Here is a 19,496-nt window from a genome sequence, read left to right as displayed (position 1 = left end):
CTGAGAAAGATTAAGTTAATATCTTGCCTCTAAACAGCATTGTCGTGGATGCGCATTGAAGAAAGAGTCTAAGAGTGCGTCCGCAAAGAGCTGGATGCAGATAAAGCGCTCTGTTTACATGAGGTACAGCGGCAACGACAACAGAGTGCGTCAAACCAAGGAGTTATCACATAGTCAAACCGAAAAGAGGGCAGACTATTTCTACTAACATTCTGCCGGTTCGTGGGTATAGGAGTAGGAGAGGCATTGTAAGGGTCAGCGCCAGTAATCCTTCACATTTTGAGGAATGCTCAGTGGATGATTAACGTGAGGTGTACGATCACTCTTCCAGGCAGCAGGCAAATTCCACTTGACTGAACATGATCTAGAACTAAGCGCATGATTTTGATGCAGCAACCCTGAGTGAAACAAACAAACAAACGAAATCTACCCCAGTTAAAAAAAAAAGAAAATTAGAATTGAACATACAAAAGAAACGGATATACAATGTCGGAGTTTGCGACCATCGCTGCGATTGCCGACAATGGAACGAGGAACGGCACGGATTTACAATCCAGCGAAGTGCCGTTGGTGTGGAATGTTCTTGAGGGCATCATTGGCACGCTTGGAATCCTCGGGAACGGAGTCGTACTCTTTGTTTTCTTTAGGGACAAGTCCCTACGAGGCTTGATCAACTCCTTCATCATCAACCAATCCCTGATCGACTTTACGACGTCATTTGTGTTTATTCTCATGCATTTCCTACCGAAAAAGGAGCTTAACCCCGCCAGCGTGTCTGATGAACTCCTGTGCAAGATCTGGCTATCCGAGTATGTGATGTGGGCCCTATTCATCTCCTCAAGCCTTAACCTGGTCTGCATCACAACCGATCGCTACTTCGCCATCATTCATCCGACTCGCTATCGCAGTTCCGCATCCAAACTACAGAGGAGAATCAAAGTGGTGTCCATCATAACCTGGTCATCTGGCTTCATCATTGATGCCTACTGGCCGGCCGTTTACATCGTTACCCCGACTGGGATGTGTTTTCCAAATTGGCAAAATAAAATCTTGAAAGGTGCAGTTGGGGTCTTCATATTTTTTGTGACATACGCAGGTCCACTTGGGACGATGGCTTTTAGCTACGTCTGCATCCTCTCAAAACTTCGCAAGCAGTCTCATCTGTCGGCGCCACAACCGATTTCCTCGCCAGTGCCGGCTAACGGCGGCAAGCCAATCCAGCGAGCAAAGCGAATGATGTCGGAGAGAAGTGGACGGGCAGCTCGCAACGTCATCAGGACCATGGTCACCGTTTCACTGACCTACGCTATCTGCTGGGCTCCGATCGCCTTTAACTATCTCGTCTATAATCTCGGTGGTCCACTAGATTTTCAAAGCAAGTGGTACTCAATCACAAAAGTATTCGCATATGCCAATATGTGTGCAAATCCGTTTATCTACACCATGCAGTATCAGCAGTTTCAAAAAGGATTCGAGCGAGCCTTCAAAGTCAAAATATTCCGTGGTTTGCCTGACAGTGACCCTACGAAGACTCTTCCCTCTTCTTCACAAGAAGGAAAGGTAGACGTTGTTTTGTGATCGGCGATCGACGGGACCTTGATGTCGATCATTGGTACACACAGACATTTTCAAAGACAATCGATATTTCAAGTGATTAATGGTTACGAATAATAGCATGCATGTCACTGATCTACCTAATTGTACTTTAATTTCGACTTTTAGAATGCGATCTCTACTCCTTATCTCTAGAAAGACATGTGTAGAGGAGTTCTGCAATTTTTGTCTGCATGGGATATTCCCTCATTGTTTTAAAATGTAAATACCAATATGGTCTCGTTTGAACTCGGAAACACAAGCATGTTGCTAGTAGATAATGGTCCAAGTCCCTCATTTCATCCATTATTCTGGCTATTTTTTGATCTGAAATCAAGAGAACAGGTTTATCTCTTCTTGTTTTGTTCTGTTTTTGGAACAAAAAAAGCACGAATAATGCAACCACTGTTCTAAGGTACAAATAAGTCATATATATATAATATATGTATACGGTGTTAATGTAGTATAAGACTTAACAAGAGGTTAGAATAAACTCGTAGTCATTCGACGAATGTGATTGACATAAATGACTGTATTGCACTCTATATTACATTGGCATCCCAGAAGGAATATTAGTGTTGATATAAGAAATTGAAGCAATAGGGTGTATTTACCGTACAGTCAAAACAATACATTATGCAGCAGGGGAAAAAACCGCCTGCCACCTTTCGCTATCGAGATACAATAAGCCTTTAGACATCTATACAAGCTGGAATGTCAACTACGCTAATCCGTAGAAGTATGGTTCGCGCAGCAGGTAATATCTAATTTCATGTTTATCCCAAAAATTTACGAATATCAGCATATGACAATGAGGAAATACGAAAACAAACTAGCATCTTGTTTGCTTTGTTGGTTTTTTTTTTCATATCCATTTGTTCAGAATGAGGTAGACCTATCGTCCCTGTTCCAAGGTATTGGGATGTGGGTTAATATCACTGAACTTAGCCGGAAAGTGTCCTTCCTCATACCGGTAATATGCGTGTATGGTATTCGGTCAAAGTACGCCATAACTTGGCTAGGTAGCGCCATCTTCTGCTAACGGCAAGATCCTGCTAGGCTCGAGTATGTTTCCTTTTACGCTTTCCGCCTCAAGTGGATCAGAAGTTTACAAACGAGCTTGGTAATGCTCAAGCCATCAATCAAGTTGACCGATGATAAAGATTCGTTTATCTTCAAAGTCTCAAAAGAGATATGAGGGATATTCTAATTTAGCAATATTGATCGAAGGATTTTACTCTTAGTTTCAAAGTTACTCAGTTTGGTTTTCCTCATCCTTTTTCTATTTTCTTTTTTAAGAGAGAGGTCCGTTCTTCTCGTGCTCAACGCAGATGTCCTTTAATAAGAATACGCGTTTTTCACTGAAACAGAAAGTTTGGGTCTCGTAGATTGTCACTCCTGAGCGAATGGTCTGTTTAAAATAGAACTCACCTCTTGTTGAAATTGACGTTGATGAAGGAGTAAACCACACACAAAAAAAAAAATGCAGTATAAATTTAGTCAAAGTTATTGAAAGTGAAAGTTACATGTTTTCACGGATGAACTACATTAGCAATAACAACGCCTGGAATGATTTGGTGCATAGGATATGAAATACTTTTAAGTGCATTATAAACGTCAGAAAAGATTGACAGTCGAAGTTGTGTGCATGAACAGTCAGCTTACTAAATTTATATTCTTGATCGCAACTGAAAGTACATTCCTTCGTATCAGATTTTAAACGACCATGACGTTCTGTTTCTTTCATGCATGTTTCTTTGATTTCAATGAAATGTTGTCCTCAAGACATTTAAATCCGTGCATGTCAGAGTCGGCTTCAAGACGTGTAGGTTTTCTCTTTGAATTCCTAAGGGTAGCACCCCCCCCCCCCCCAATCAAAAGACATAAAACAACAAATCCGATCAGAATTACATTGTCTATATCTCGTATGTTTGGGTTAAATCAAACATCAGCGTATTTGCTTTGGTCATAGGTTCACTAGACCTGAAGTAAACGGTAGATAGGATAGATCACATTGTTATCTCTATGACATCAAATCGATGCTATACTGTCAGAAACTGTATAATACAGATGATACAGATACTGATTTTGTGCACACTTGCAACCTGTACAGGTATTACCATGCGCATTGGTGAATCAGACATCGTCACATCGTCTGTCATGTTTAGAAAGAGCTTCATGAGTGTGCAAATTTTTGGATGCATTTTCCACCAACGAAGTCTGCAGTAACTCGTGAATTTCCGCAGCACCAAAGAAGCTTTCACACTTTGTAATTAGTTTCTATATTGTAATTATGTAACGAAATAGGTATATAATTATTTGATAAAGAACTGTATTTCTTGTCGCCTGTAAGTTTGTCGATAAATATACAGCAATATTTTGGGCTTCCATACGATTGTTTCCACTTGTCCGAGTCAAAACGCTGAGGTGTCCTCATTTATTCAACCAACCAACATGTGACATACGTATGATTATGTACCCGAGTAAGAACACAATTTTAACATACTTAAATGTATATATATATATATGTATACATATATATATATATATATATATATATATATATATATATAGAGAGAGAGAGAGAGAGAGAGAGAGAGAGAGAGAGAGAGAGACTATTCCTGCAACGTTTATGAGCTGCTGCTACATACGTATATATGTGTGTGTGATGTGTGTGTGTGTGTGTGTGTGTAAGTGAAAGCTGTGCGCTCCTGTCCTGTTTTGCTTAAAGGTCCTGTTTACCTTTGGGAACAGTGATTTTAAAAAAAATCAAGATATGACATTCAATGCATATGTGTAGGTCTGTTGTACCACAAAACATCCTATCATATAAAATTTTCGCGATAAAGCCTAAAATATAAGGAGATATCTATATTTTTCTCAATAAACCGTAACTGTAGACGGTTTAGTGTGGAAACATTTTTATTATAACTATTGTTCACATTTTGTATATTTAATAATACTTAACATCGATTCTACCTATTCAAATTTTTACAGTGGTTGTTTCTGTCCCTAACTCACATTTTAGAACTATTTTAAAGCACTAATGCTGGGATTTTATGTCATCTGCAAATGGTAAATTATGCCTTTAAAAGTGAAAGTGGTTAAATGTATTCTACTGCATGATATGCAGTTATACAGTTCTCATTCCGTGAACACGTGTTAAATGATATAGCAAGGGGATCGTTCATGAAAATCACAGGAAAAAACAAACAAACATAAAACAGTATCATTTTTTTTGACTGCGTAACATATCATATCCCCTTTCTTCTCAACTGAAGCATATAAATAACTATCTCTCTTTCTCTCCTTCTCTCTCTCTCCATCTCCTCCTGTTTATCTTTTGCTCACTCCCTCCTACTCCATGAGACACATCATTCACATTATATATTGAATAGGAAACTTGCGTTATCACACATCATTTTCACAAAATTCATGTAATCCACGTAGCAGCGTATATTCTCATGGTCAGTCTTGGCACATTGTATTAGTATGTGCTGAATATCAAGGAGGAATTCGAGTGTCATAGTGTCATGTCACTGCGGTATGGTGACATGTTCCGTTGACACGTTTAGCGTTCCAGAGTTCGAATCCCTCCCGGTGCGTTTATTATTGGAAAATGTCTTCCCAGCGATGTCTTGCTTGACCCAAGCGCAACTAGAAAAGCATCCAGAGAGCGCCAACCTCCACCAAGCAGCTTATTTTCACCCACGTTGTGATTTCCACCCTACATTATCATCCAACATTCATCTCATCTACACTCCTTACATTCCTTGACCATCCAGACATAACCTTATGTATTTGAAATCATAAATAGAGGACACAAAAGAGTGATGCCGATGCTTAGTAATCTGGATATCGTACCGTGGAGTTTTTATACATACACATATCATGCTGAAATTGGCTCTATATCTCAATGATTCCATAAAATCCTTCAACAACAACACCCCTCCCCCCCCCAAAAAAAAAAGGAGAAAAATAGCAGTAGTAATAAAAATCAATAAATGAATAAATGAAATAAATAAACAAGTGAATAAATAGATACTATAGATAAGTAAATGAATAAATAGATAAATAAATGAATGAATAAATAAATAAATTAATCAATTAATTGATTAATACATAAATAAACGCAAACAGGAGAAAACTGACCAGAAATGAATATAATTCGTTAGTGGAAAAATGAGCAAAGATGGAATCCCATTTTGTTTGCTCATTTTTCCACTAATAAAGAAATAAATAAATGAATAGAAATCATGGATCCAGACTGCGATCCGGATCACAACGAAAATTTCATCTTCTTGTCTTTGTGTCATTATCAACTTTTCCTGAAAATTTCATTCAGATCCGTTCATAACTTTCTGGGTTATTTTGCAAACAGACAGACAAATAATCAAACAAACAGACAGACGGACGGACAAACAGACGGAGAGGCGGACAGACAAACCAAAGCCGGAAAAATATAACCTTCTTTGAAAAGGTGAGTGATTGAGTGCCTGGCCTGGTGATGCTTGAATCATCATAATGGCAGAGCCTTCTTGGAGAGGAGTGGTAATTATGAAGACGCAACCAAGGGTAAGAAGTAGAATATCATCATTGTTATCATCATTATTGTAAATAATAACAATATTGATAATAACAACAATAACAGCATGATCGTTATCATTGTCATCAGTTATTGTTGTAGATGCAGTAGTAGTAATTTCCTTATTATCAGCATCGTAATTACTATTGCAATTTCTTCATAAGAATCTGGGCTACAGGCCTATAATACCATTAACTGCTCCATAATATTATGTTGAAAGCCCAGCCACAGACTATTTTAGTTTTATACATAGACAATGTTTACATTAGCTGGGAACAAAAGTACTTTACGTACTTTTCATTATGTTGGAACTGTGGCATGGAATAACAAAAACCGGGAACAGAGACGAGTTACATTGTCCCTCCCATTTCCATAGTACAGGGAAAGAAGCAATACCGATATCGTGTATTTGAAAGTTAACCTTTTGTGTGTCTTGAGCGCCGATTAACACACACACACACACACACACACACACACACACACACACACACACACACACACACACACACACACACAAAAAACGATCATATAGCTTAACATTGTAGAGCCTACACATTGTCATTGAATATCACTGGCACAGAAAGGGTTAAAGCTATCGCATCCGGGAACTTGCAGTTGGTGATTGTTTGATCGGGCCCACGTTTGCTCTCCTCATCTTGATTCAGCAGCAGTAATATGGACAATCTCTACTCTGTTATGTAAAGGAGCTCTAGGTAATTTCCTGTTCGTGTTGGAGCGTGATAACGCACAGCTCTTTGAAAACCTTCAATTAATCCTGTAGAGCTATAATTCACATTGCAAAGATATACATTCACGAAGAAAACAGCTTAAATTCAGTCTGAAAGAGCTTAACCCAGTAATTTCACTCAAAAGTAGCATTCCCTTATCATACTCGAAAACGAGCGAGACATTACATCCTTTATAGATACAGAGTATTGTGTTTTGTTATTATTCAGCATCTAATGACAATAATCATTGTCACATTTCTGTTCTGGGGCCCGTTCTGGGGGCGGTAAAAATAAAATGTCGTAATCCAGCTTTTATGTGGCGCAATAAAAACACGACTACCGTGTAGGATATGATTAATTGAACTCAATCTATTATCAGTATTATAACAACGAAAATCAGACGTAGATATGCCTACACAGCATGGTTGAACGGGAAAAAATGACAGTGATTATAATCAATTTTATAACTGCTATTAATTCTGATTCTTGAAATCGGATATTCTCTTTCTGGCTTGTGCGAGCATTTACTGCATTAATTACACATACCTCTTCCTTTTTCTCCACATTTTCATTCTTTTTCAATCTTTAACATAGATGCCCGCAAAGTTCTGAGCTTGAGATGTAATTTTCGTACATATATCATTATGGAATCTTTCTAACCCAGAATATCTTTAAAGAACCCTCGTGAAGTTCTACGACTCTTTTTCTTTACGCGTTACGTAATACAGAAGTAACGTGCATTGTACATTTTTTTAATTCATCCATTAAAAGGGATTGTACAGTTATGGTTGAGACCTAATTTCAGGTTTCCAACAATTTTTGGTGAGATAATGAGAAACCTCTTATAAAATGTGAAAGAGCATGTAATTCTATGATGAATTCTACGTTTATTTGATGAAAATTGGTTTTGAAATGGCTGAGATATAAAAAAGAGCGATTCTAATAAAGTGTGGGACCCACACTTTATTACGATCGCTTTGTTTTACTTTGTTTTTTTATGTTTCAGTCATTCCAAACCCGATCTTCGTCAAATAAACTTTGAATTCCTCTTAAAATGGTATGTTCTGTACTATATCATAAGTGTTTCTTGGTATCTCGCAAAAAGTTAAAAACCCAATTCTCATCTCCACCAAAACTGTACTTGTTCACTGACTTTATACATCTGCCTCGTTATTTTCTCCAAATCTTATACATTGTGTCTTTATAAGCATGAAATAATATGTTCGTATGAGTATGACATTGTCTCACTGCGTTTTCATTTCAGTTTCAATATTGAATATGATAATACAATAATATAAAACAATATAATGAATAGGGAATATAGAAATTTGTAATGGGTTTAAACTGTGAGGGCTCTTGCACCAGTGTGAGACATCAGCGTATGATATATTATACAGATAGATTGAGGGAGACAGAGTATGTGTATCATATTACTCTTTACTTACACGTCAGTGACGCTTACGTGGTCATGATAATAACTTCGTTCGTTGGCGCTGCGAGTTGTAATGAAATGCGTAATCGAGTCTTTATAGTTTCCATCATCTTAAAAACTCTATTTCACATAGGGGTGATGCAAGGAAGACACGCCAGTGCCCGCACACGGCGGTAGAATTTCTTGTGATATACGAAACGCCCAAATATAAGCTTCCAGGGAACCAGTTTACAGTATCACGTGTCAGGAATGAACTGTCATAGAGCCGTTCTGAGATACTATATCCAGCATCGAAGGGGAAACCATGAACTGTCCTATTCAAAGGAGTGTTGCGAGGTTTGTTTACAAACCATGGTCAGTACACATTGTATAAATTACTAGCATCATATCCAACGGGAGGACCAATTTAATATGATATAATATAATATAATATAATATAATATAATATAATATGATATGATATAATATAACATAATATAATACAATATAATATGATATAATATAGTATAATATGATATAATATGATATATATATATAATATGATATATATATATATATATATATATATATATATATCACAGAGTGACATGCTCTCGTTTTCAGGATTTGGTGTACTATGACCAATTTACAAATGGCGGAGCTAACCTTGAGACGGCCACGCATGACGTCACCATCATAACAGTTCTATTGATTTGATAGATCAAAAGCTTTTCAGTGGACAAAATCGATAGATGATATCGCAAGACCAAGAAAGCGAAACAACCGATTCTAATGTTATTATGTATATTATTTGCAATCTATCTTAATCGACGATTTGTCAGCATGATATATGAGATTCCACATTTTTGTTTTATTTTCAATTTTCAATTTGATAAACAGACTTTTCAACTTCTCAATCTTATAGTTCTTATGAAGGGATCATACCAGCGTCTTGCCTTGTATGATGACTTCATTAGGAAACTTCAGAGGAAAAAAATGGAGAAAAACCTGAGCCTCGCGATACCATTATTTTTTCTAAAAGTTTTTCAACATTTGTACAAGCAACAATAATTTTAAGTGCTATTGCTACGACATAATATACCGGGCAGAACTGCAACCCTTGCTCAGGTGCAGTAAATTTGGTATGCAGGTACCATGCACTGAAACGGCTCTCGTTAGTTTTTATGTACGCCCCATCATATTTCAGTTACTTCTTTGAGACACGTTCGTACCTGCCACTATATTGTGACCATTAACATTCGTGTTCAGTACGTACTTCGTTTCGTAATGTGCAATCCAAACACGTTGTTTAACAAGTTTGTATTCTTATTTGCTGTACCGTTGTCAAAGAATTTGTAGTTCCTTTGAGAAATGTGGAAATAATATGACAATAGATTAAACTGCAGTGTACTGGTTGAATGTCATAAATCACTTTGCAAAATCACTCTTGTCCACAAGCTTGATACCTTTTCTCATTGGTCTTAATGTTGTAAATGCTTTGGAGGTTACTAGAGTTAAAGGTAGGGGATACCTTTTACAGACCTCCCAAAATGCAGCAAAACATTAAATATGAACCTCAGGGGACTTGCTTAGGCCACTGCTTAGAATTTTAGAAGTCAACAGTTATCTAAAATTTGAATAATGCACAAAACTCAACTACTCAGTAGTTCTGTGTGTCAGCCACACTTAAGCCTTTTTGTTGCATTCTTCTGTATTTGTGATCTATAAACACAAATCTAAAAGTACAAGAGCTGATGTAATAACATATAGAGTGTGTGGTAAGAATGTATATAGAAATGTTTGTAAGTGTTGATGAACTTTCTTCACAAAATATACATGATGGACACACATGCAGTACATGGGTCTGCAAAGGTAGCCTAGTAATGTACTGGAATTTACGGTGAGCCCCGAAAACAATTCAATTCAAAATCTAACCGTCAAAAAAATGTACTAAATGTTACCTTCCCCTTTCAATACTTTATGGGAGTTTCTAAAATGATATTCTCTTCAACATACCACTGTGTTTATACAACTCTTCATTTCAGGCGTGCAAATGGGATTCCCTACCTTTAAGGGTTCCCATGCCATGCATACGGGGCACGGGAAATACCGTGTAAACGAGGACATGCAGCAAATGTAGGATGAGAGAGTCATTCTATGACAGTCTGAATACAGCGAATAATCTCTTAAAAAGTATGAATTTTACAGTTTTATAGGTTGTAAATTGATCATCATCTCAGTATCCCTACACTTACATTTTGAAATAACTGGCAAAGTCTATATCAACATCCACTCACAACACACTATTAAAGTTTGACTGAATATTAGACAAAACAAATCCATTGAGATGTAAAAATCCACACAAACACACACACACACACACACACACAAACAAACACGGATATATATATATATATATATATATATATATATATATATATATATATATGTGTGTGTGTGTGTGTGTGTGTGTGTGTGTATTCTTGTAATAGAATAATTTTTATATTGTTTATATAAAAAAAGAAAATAAAAGATTGAAAAAAACAAGAGTGTGTGTGTATGTGTGTGTGTGTGTGATATGTGCATTTCTGTCACATTCTTGCGCTATCTACGGCTAGAGTACAAGGGAGTTTACGCAGCTAAACAGAATATTACCCGAGTGTATATGTGTTTTTTATAAATTTTATTATCAGTGTGTGTGTGTGTGTGTGTGTGTGTGTGTGTGCGTGTGAGCGTGTGAGCGTATGTGTGTGTGGGTGGGTGTGTGTGTGTGCGTGTGTGTGTGTGTGTGTGTCTGTGTGTGTGGCTACAAAGGAACCAGTTACATACTGAGCAAGCCACCACGGGACCGACTATTTCCCTTCGACTTCAACTTCACCTTCAAGAGAAAGTATATAGACGCGGTTGAACACGAGCTCCCGTCACTTCAAATCTCATAGCCGAATTGACGCCAGCCAGTAAAGGCTCAGTAAAATTACATTCTGCAGTTGCACACACGCACACACATACACATACACGCACACACAAACACACACACACACACACGCACACATCTACAAACACACACACCAGCACACAGATGCAAACCTATTGTGTGGACAACACCGACAAGCGTATATCAACAAATGATTTTCCATTTACTGTAATTATGTTTTTATGATCATTTTATTGAGGTGGCGGGTTACCAAAATCACTCAGTATTGGTGAGTAAACAAATAATGTTCAGCTCAATGAAAGGTAGCAAAGTGACAAAATATTCCTCCAGAATATTTTTCTCAATCTTACTCTAGATCACATTATGTAGGAGTATAACGTCTCCTTTAGGATTTGGAGTATTACGAAGTAAGTCGATAACACAAAGAAGAAACTGGGTCTAAATTCAATATTACGAAGTGTTAAAAAAAACAACTAGCTTTCACACTAGCGTTCGCGTCTGATTCCATATCCATGTCCAACACCCATGTCTAATGTCGCCGATCTGTAGAGAAAAAGAGATAACGGAGAAAGGAGATGAATTGAAATCACACCACACTTTTATCACATGATTTTTGGAAAACATTACCCCTTATTACCATAATATCCATTATATCCTGCCAGAGCTATACGACCGTTTGAGCAGCTCAAGCGGATCAGATTTTTACCTTGTTAATATAGTATTGAGTATATATAACACAATACATTCATATATTTGCGTACCATTATCTACTTAATTTGTTTTCATATAATGTATGTGTGTGTTTTGTACGTGTGTGCTCATGTGTACCTGCGTATGTGCTTGTGCGATATGCATTTACATTTACGTATTTACTTAGTTATACATGTAATAAATTGTCTGCGTGATATATATATATATATATATATATATATATATATATATATATACACACCCTTGCATCGCTGTATTGGGAATGAAGTTATAGCCATAATGACGTTATAGTGACGTAACAATTATGATGACGTTATAGGAAGGGCGGATAGGGAGAGCTAAATGGGGGGTGGTCTTGTTTAAGTTTCAGATATAACATGCTTTCTTTTTTTCATATTGCTGTACTACACGTATTTTCATTTTATTTGTTTGTTCTTACCAATGAAAAATCAAATTTGTGTTACAATCATAAATTCCTATTCCACAGTGCTAAAATATTACTCGCTAAAGGAAATTTTCTTGTTCATTGAGCATGAAAAATAAGACCAGTGATGAATATTGTTGTACCTCCTTGGTAAATTGAATTGCCGTTGTTGGTATCATTTGAATGGTGTAAATGAATAATTATCAAGGGGAAAAAGGTGCGTGTATCATGTGTATATGCATTACTTACTTCCAATGACTCCTGACGATTCTAATGAAGCATACTGCAGCCTGTTTTAACTCCGCTCATGATGGTTCCGAGATCCCAGTCTTCCTGGAATTCGTCCTCGGACACGGCCTCGGGAAAGGCCCTCGACATACGGAAGGCTGGTGGACAAAGCGTGTTCGCGTCATTACCATGACAACGGCAAAGACGCAACGATGGCGAATATGATGAAAACGATATTATTAGTATGATGACGATGACGATGGCAATGACAATGATTATTATTATAACAAGTGTCATCAATATTGTAAATACGATAATCATATTAATAGCAATGTTACTAATACAATATATAACACCAATGTCAGGGGCGGATCCAGGAATTCGGGGGGGGGGGGGAGGCACAAATATTTCTGGTGCAGCTACTCACAGGTTTCATTTCATTTTTTTTTTTTTTTTTTTTTGCTTTAACAAAAAATAGGGGGTGGGGGCTCAGGCCCTGTGCGCCCTCACCCCTGGATCCGCAGTGACGGTTAACAGTACCCTTTAACATCAATCATTGTCATTTTCACTCTTCACAATCATCATGAATTCATTTGTCAATATTTAATATTTTCACACCAGAAATCACAATACTAAGACTTTAGATGGTAACAATAAACACGATTAAGAAGTCTTGAACCTAACAATGATGACAGGGAGCAATAACTACACACCATAAACAGAATAAAATGGGAAGACGCATGGATATAGAAATTATGAAGGAGAAAAAAAGAATCCGCCCATATCCTATCTCAGTTACAGGCCAAGGGTACGTGAAATTGTCAAAATATCAGATTAATGAACATTTGGAAAATTTCTTGTTAAAATTTTATCTAGTGAGGGAAGCACATGAAATTATCCAACAACTTGAAATGTAGCTTTTGAACGGATTGTTACATTCTCTGAAAATCATTCAGAGAGTGTTTTACTAATCTTTCTGCATTCAATGCGTCCATCGTATTTATTGTCTATATGTCTATATATACGGCTGGTTGAGCTCAATGTCGGGGGAAAAGGCTACGTTCAACGCTCCCAGAGTTGTAAAATCAATTTAGTTTATTGAAAGAATCTACACCAGACATTTTTACCAATGTGTATTAAACAGCACATGTTGTGTGAATAAAAGAGGTAGTTGTGTTTGTAGTGTTTCCACACTGTAAAGATGAAACAAGAAATGCTAAATGTAGGCCTATACTGTTGATATGACATAAATGCATATTATGCTCTATTTATTAAAGATTTTAGCACTATTTGTGAAACTTCTTTCACGTCAGACCCCCCAAAAAAGAAAAACAAAACAAAACAAAAACAAAACAAAACAAAACAAAAAAACAAAAAAAATAAAAAAAAGACTCTTGTGACTTTTGGAAATCACCATTTTGTGTTCAATGTGTGCTCACTCGTGTAAGACTCAGCACATCATTCTCATGCTCACTCAGAAGCTAATCAATATAGTATCTAAGGAATACCCCTACCAGTTTATTCTGTTCAAAACCATGTCGTTAAAAAGTTACGATATCTTGATTGGGGGTACATTTTTTTAATGTGTATACGTAATCATACTTATATGTGCATATATGATTTTGTAAATTACTTTGTCTTTGATGGGAGTATAGAATCATTGATTTGGATTCAGCTGAATTGAATTGAACTGAATTGAATTGAACTAAATTAAAGATATGATTTGATTTGAATAAATTGAACGGAATTGCGTCTGTCTTTTCGGCTTTATTTTTTTTTTCTATATAGCTTACCTAGCTCTGCGTCGGATGCACCATTTACCAGCGCGCATCCTTTCTTGGCTCCTGCCAAGGCTTTGCTTCCATAGCTCTTCAGAGTATCCCAGAAGCCTTCGGTGCGGAAGTTATCTACGTGAGCAATTGCAGTGAACACAATGGCAGAGTAAAATATTGTTACAAGAGTGTCAATTTAATCATTGTTCATTGACCTTGTTCTGAATCATTATTGCCTCCCCTCCTAAAAAAAAAAATCAAACAAAACAAAAGATACAAAGATCAACCATTAGGCCTATATCCGAATGTATAATGGCACAAGTTGATGGCCTATTCCAGTTTACCTTTGGGAGCAGTGATTTCAAAAATGTTCAAAATATCACATTTGATGCATATGTGTAGGTCTGTTGTATCACAAAACATCCTACCATATAACATTTTCGCAATAAAGCCGAAAATATAAGGAGATATCAGTGTCTTTCTCAATAAAACGTAACCATGGTAACTGTAGACGGTTTAGTCTGGAAACATTTTTATTATAACTATTGTTCACATTTTGTGTATTTAACAAAACTTAACATCGATCATACAGATTCAAATTTTTACATTGGTTGTTTCTATCTCTAACTCAATTTTAGAACTATTTATTGCTGGGTTTTTGTTTCATCTGCAAATGGTAAATTATGCCTTTAATAGCGTATTGCACGTTGGCTTTTACATGCAGACCAAATGAGGGCGAATATATCATAAATCACAATGCTCAATATCTCAAAGTTTTAAAGTTACTATTGCGTTCTCAGACTCAACAGAAGCTTTCATATATTTCTTATGTTGTTGTCAGTAGCTGCTATATTCAACACAAAATTTCCTAAATATTTACAACAGCCACGGCTCAGGGATGGCTGTTTCACTGTTCGAAGTCAAGTTTATAGTATAGAAAAATAAGTGCTAAGCTTTGTAATCAATGGCTCTTACCATTAACTTCTGTTTTGCTGGAAATAATACTGAAGAGCGCATGAACACATCGCGCATATGCCTACAATTAACTAGACGGATGTTTTGACACTTAGATGACTACTCAGATAGCTTGATATATTTCCTCTTCATGTATCACTCTAATTCTATAATTTTTTTTTTCTTTCGTCAAATGTTGCCGACCAATTCTTGTACTGTATTTCTTAAACGTTTGCGAACCTTGATTATATAAACCTTCTTTTTTCACCCTTTTAGTAACATTTTCCTTTCCTCCTATCCATATTAAACTATAATAATGTGTCTACTCTGTCTCAAACTCTTCCTCTTGCCATAATTGGCAGTTATCGCTCGATTTCTTTCTTTTTTTACCCTTTATATACAGCCACTCAAATTCACTTTCTGTGCCTGTCAGATGTCCCCTGCTTACTCTTGTATGATACCCCCCCCCCCAAAAAAAAAAAAACAACAACAACAACAACAAAAAGCAACAAACAAACAAAAAACAATACAAAACAAAACAAAGCAATTGTACAACTATCGTAATATAGTCATTTTCTTTCTGCCGTAAAGCCATATAGCAGTATGCTTATTATAATCTCAATCTGCTACATATTTTCCACATTTTGACAGATAAGAAGATTTTGTATTGAGAAATGGAATGGACAGTTGTCTCGCATACTACTTGGAGCAGATGCGACCTTTACCTTTGGCCAGGCTTTCCAGAATTTCCTTCTTCAGGTCTTCTCGGCTGGGGGCCGAGCTACCGAGAGAGACGGTCATCAGGAGGCCGAGTAGTACCAGGGCGAGCTTCATGGTTGTGCTGGAGGTTGTTTGTACACTGCAATAATTTGAATAAAGGAATGATTTATCGTTATTCAGGTAATTGCCTGGTGCAATGCAGGCATTAATTTACTTTGATTTGCTTACTCTGTAGATTCCGATATAGAAACGATGATAAAGTAATGATTTTATGCAGATGATATAATAATGACAATAGTAGTGGGCGGCTGTACTACCTGCAGTGTAGCGCACATGTCCATGTTTGGACGCTCCCGGCGGCGTTTTTTTTTAGACGGCACAGATTGGGGAAACTAAAAATCTATCGGGGACCCTATCCCTAAACCTAACCCTAATCCTAATCCTAACCCTAACCATCAAACCCTAACCCTAACCCTAACCCTAACCCTAACCCCAACCCTAACCCTAACCCTAACCATAACCAAAAACCCTAACCCAACGTTTTTCCCATAGGTTTAACACGCGCCATGCCCCAATCTGTGCCGTCTTAAAAAAAACACATAATTCGATACCGACATAAACAGTTGATAAAATAATCACATTTTGGTTATCTGATTATGAAAATAGTGCATTTTACGTAAACGCGTTTTGTTTCATAGTTCTTTGTCACACCATCACTGCACGTGTTCTTCCTCATCTGACATAATAAAGATTGGCTAAAATGTGGTAATCATTCCAACTGAGATAAGTGAACTTTCCCTACCTTCATATAGGTGGCAGTAAATAATTATATAAATACGAATACAAAAACAACAGGCCGTTGATAAAATGAATAAGTATATCATATTCTGCCTAATAATGACAAAATCACACACAAAAATAAGCATTCATCTACAATCATTCTGTAAAAGCAAATAAGCTTACGTTATCACCTTGAACGTAGTCGACGAAAAGCCGGAGTCAGCTATTACGAGTCTCTGCTATCGAATGTTGAGAAGAGCACGATGAAATTCACAGCGTTCTGCTCACCTATTTATATCTTCTAGCAGCCAAACATCTCTCTTTAAGACGAAATGTTTTCTTGACCATAAGTACATTTCTATGACAGTTTGATGAATCTATATTTTGGGGGGACTGTTAAACTCTTATTTTGTCTTTAGAATTGATAGTGGTCAAGGAAGAAGGTGTCCGGATGGACGAGAAGTGGACGATCAAAGGAGAATATAGTTCAAGTAGAAAGTATACGGTGTCACACATATGGTCTCAGACTTCCTGTTACAGGAGATTAATCAACTTTGTCATCGTTTCGTTTTCTTTTGTTTGTTTTTTTTTTTTGTTTGTATTGTTTGTTTGATGTCACATTGCTGCGGGTTCCAAAGTAACACTTCCCCCTTTTTTTCTTCCTGGTTAGCGTGCATGCAACGCGGTAAAAGATCATTGTCAGTTTTTTTTTTCCTTTTCAGTTTTGGGTAGAGTGTAATAAGATGAATAAGTTTTTCTTCTCCTCCTTTTTATTGCATTCAACTGATAATGGTTTATTGATAAAAATAAGCAAAGTAGTGGCTGGGTGACTAAATTGTGCATTACAGGGCAATATATATATGTGCGTATATAAATAACACACAACAATTATGAATGAATTACGTTTCAACAATGACAAATATAACATTAATAGAACCAAAACAAATATATAGTAAAACGCAAATAAGAGGAAAAATAATGTACAAAATGTATTACTTTAAAATATTTACCATAGCTATCAATGTACCTATACATGCACACACATACATACACACACACACACACACACACACACACACAAACAAATGCACATCACAGCCACATGTCTATGGATACCCATTAATACTCATCTCATTCACCCACTCAACACTTGTAAACATTCATACATCAAACAAACAAGGATTATTTTCCTGATTATAAAAGTCCCTAGGAAATTATTAGTGCATGTAGTTGTATCTGTGAATGAGCTTAATGCATTAATTAACGTTTGGGGAAATTCGGAACAGGGAGAGGTGTTGATTGATTGATTGATTGATTGATTGATTGATTGATTGATTGATTGATTGATTGATTGATTGATTGGTTGGTTGATTGGTTGATTGATTGATTGAGTGAGTGAGTGAGTGAGTGAGTGAGTGAGTGAGTGATTGATTGATTATTTGAGTGATTGAGTTTAATTCTGCATTTCTTTTGCATACATATTACGTGTAATTTAATGTCATTTAAACAAACTAATCGAGTGTGATATCACTTCAATCTTACAGCTGAAACAGGTATGAGAGATTAATTCAAGTATGGGACATTATTCCATGATAATGCAAAATGAAGATGACTATTCACCTCCAAGACCCCATGATCACATAAATGAAGTCTCAAACCTTAAAGCCGAGAGCAAGTCCAGGCACTCATAATTGAAATTGGTCACAGAATTGTTTGATTCTATCTGTTGTTTATTTTTGTTTTTGTTTTTTGCTTTTTGTTTGTTTGTTTGTTTTTTCGGGGGAGGGGTTGTTCAATGAAACTTGTCAGCAAGTTGTTGAATTCATCCATGTGTATTTTTTTTCCTCATGATATCGAATCTTTTTGGAACGACAAAATTTCTCTTCCTGCGAAATATGTCATCAGCATGCTTTCCGACTTTATACTCTATAACAATAACGACAACAAAAAGTTTAGAACAGAATTACTAATAGTGTACTGTGACGTCAATGCTTGTGCTTATATCATAGCAAAAAAATGAAAATAAAAAAATACAAAATATCCCCGACATTCAAGAAATGAGAATACAAGCTATTCGTTGTGGTAAAATATACAATCTGTAATTGATTTCGTCTTACCCCATTGTTCAGCATCACTCAATTGTTGTCAATCGTTTCCAATTCGTGAAGTGATCGTTTTAATGTCATGTTGTAACATTGCAGGGAGACCAAAATCGTCCCAGCAGCTGAGCCAACCCTTATCTCTCTCACGGATATCTTTATCTCTCTCTTCTCTCTCTCTCTCTCTCTCTCTCTCTCTCTCTCTCTCTCTCTCCCTCTCTCTATCTGTATCTCTTTCTCTATGTCTATCAACTATATCTATCGTGTCTTTCTACTATCAAACTATAAATATGGCTATCGAATCTATATGTCTCTATCTGTTTTCTATCTATTTATCTATTTATTAATCTATAGCTACTTAGCTAGCTAGCTGTCTACCTATCTGTCTGTCTATCTTTATATCATGTTTATCATCAGTAAAATGATATTGATGATGATAATGGTGCTGTTGCCAATTAGGAGTCTATAGTATTGTGCACTCCCGCTTTAACGAACATGGTTATACAGAAATTTTCTTCGACGTCCCAGAATTATTATCTATCATATCTCGGGGAGA

General features: G+C 36.5%; 1 protein-coding gene across 1 annotated transcript; it reads left to right on the top strand.

Annotated features, from left to right (window-relative positions):
- Nucleotides 1-486: 486 nt before the first annotated feature.
- On the top strand, nucleotides 487-1,578 carry LOC139721263 (orexin receptor type 2-like). The gene has a single exon (XM_071632585.1). It carries the CDS (start codon nucleotides 487-489, stop codon nucleotides 1,576-1,578), a length of 1,092 nt encoding a protein of 363 aa, XP_071488686.1.
- Nucleotides 1,579-19,496: the final 17,918 nt, after the last annotated feature.

Source organism: Diadema antillarum, unplaced genomic scaffold (genome assembly GCF_040938485.1).
Source record: "Diadema antillarum isolate AM-2024a unplaced genomic scaffold, OU_Dant_1.0 scf00000141, whole genome shotgun sequence".
Taxonomy (NCBI): domain Eukaryota; kingdom Metazoa; phylum Echinodermata; class Echinoidea; order Diadematoida; family Diadematidae; genus Diadema; species Diadema antillarum.
Note: the sequence above shows the minus strand (reverse complement) of the source record. Positions and strands in the feature narration are given on the sequence as shown.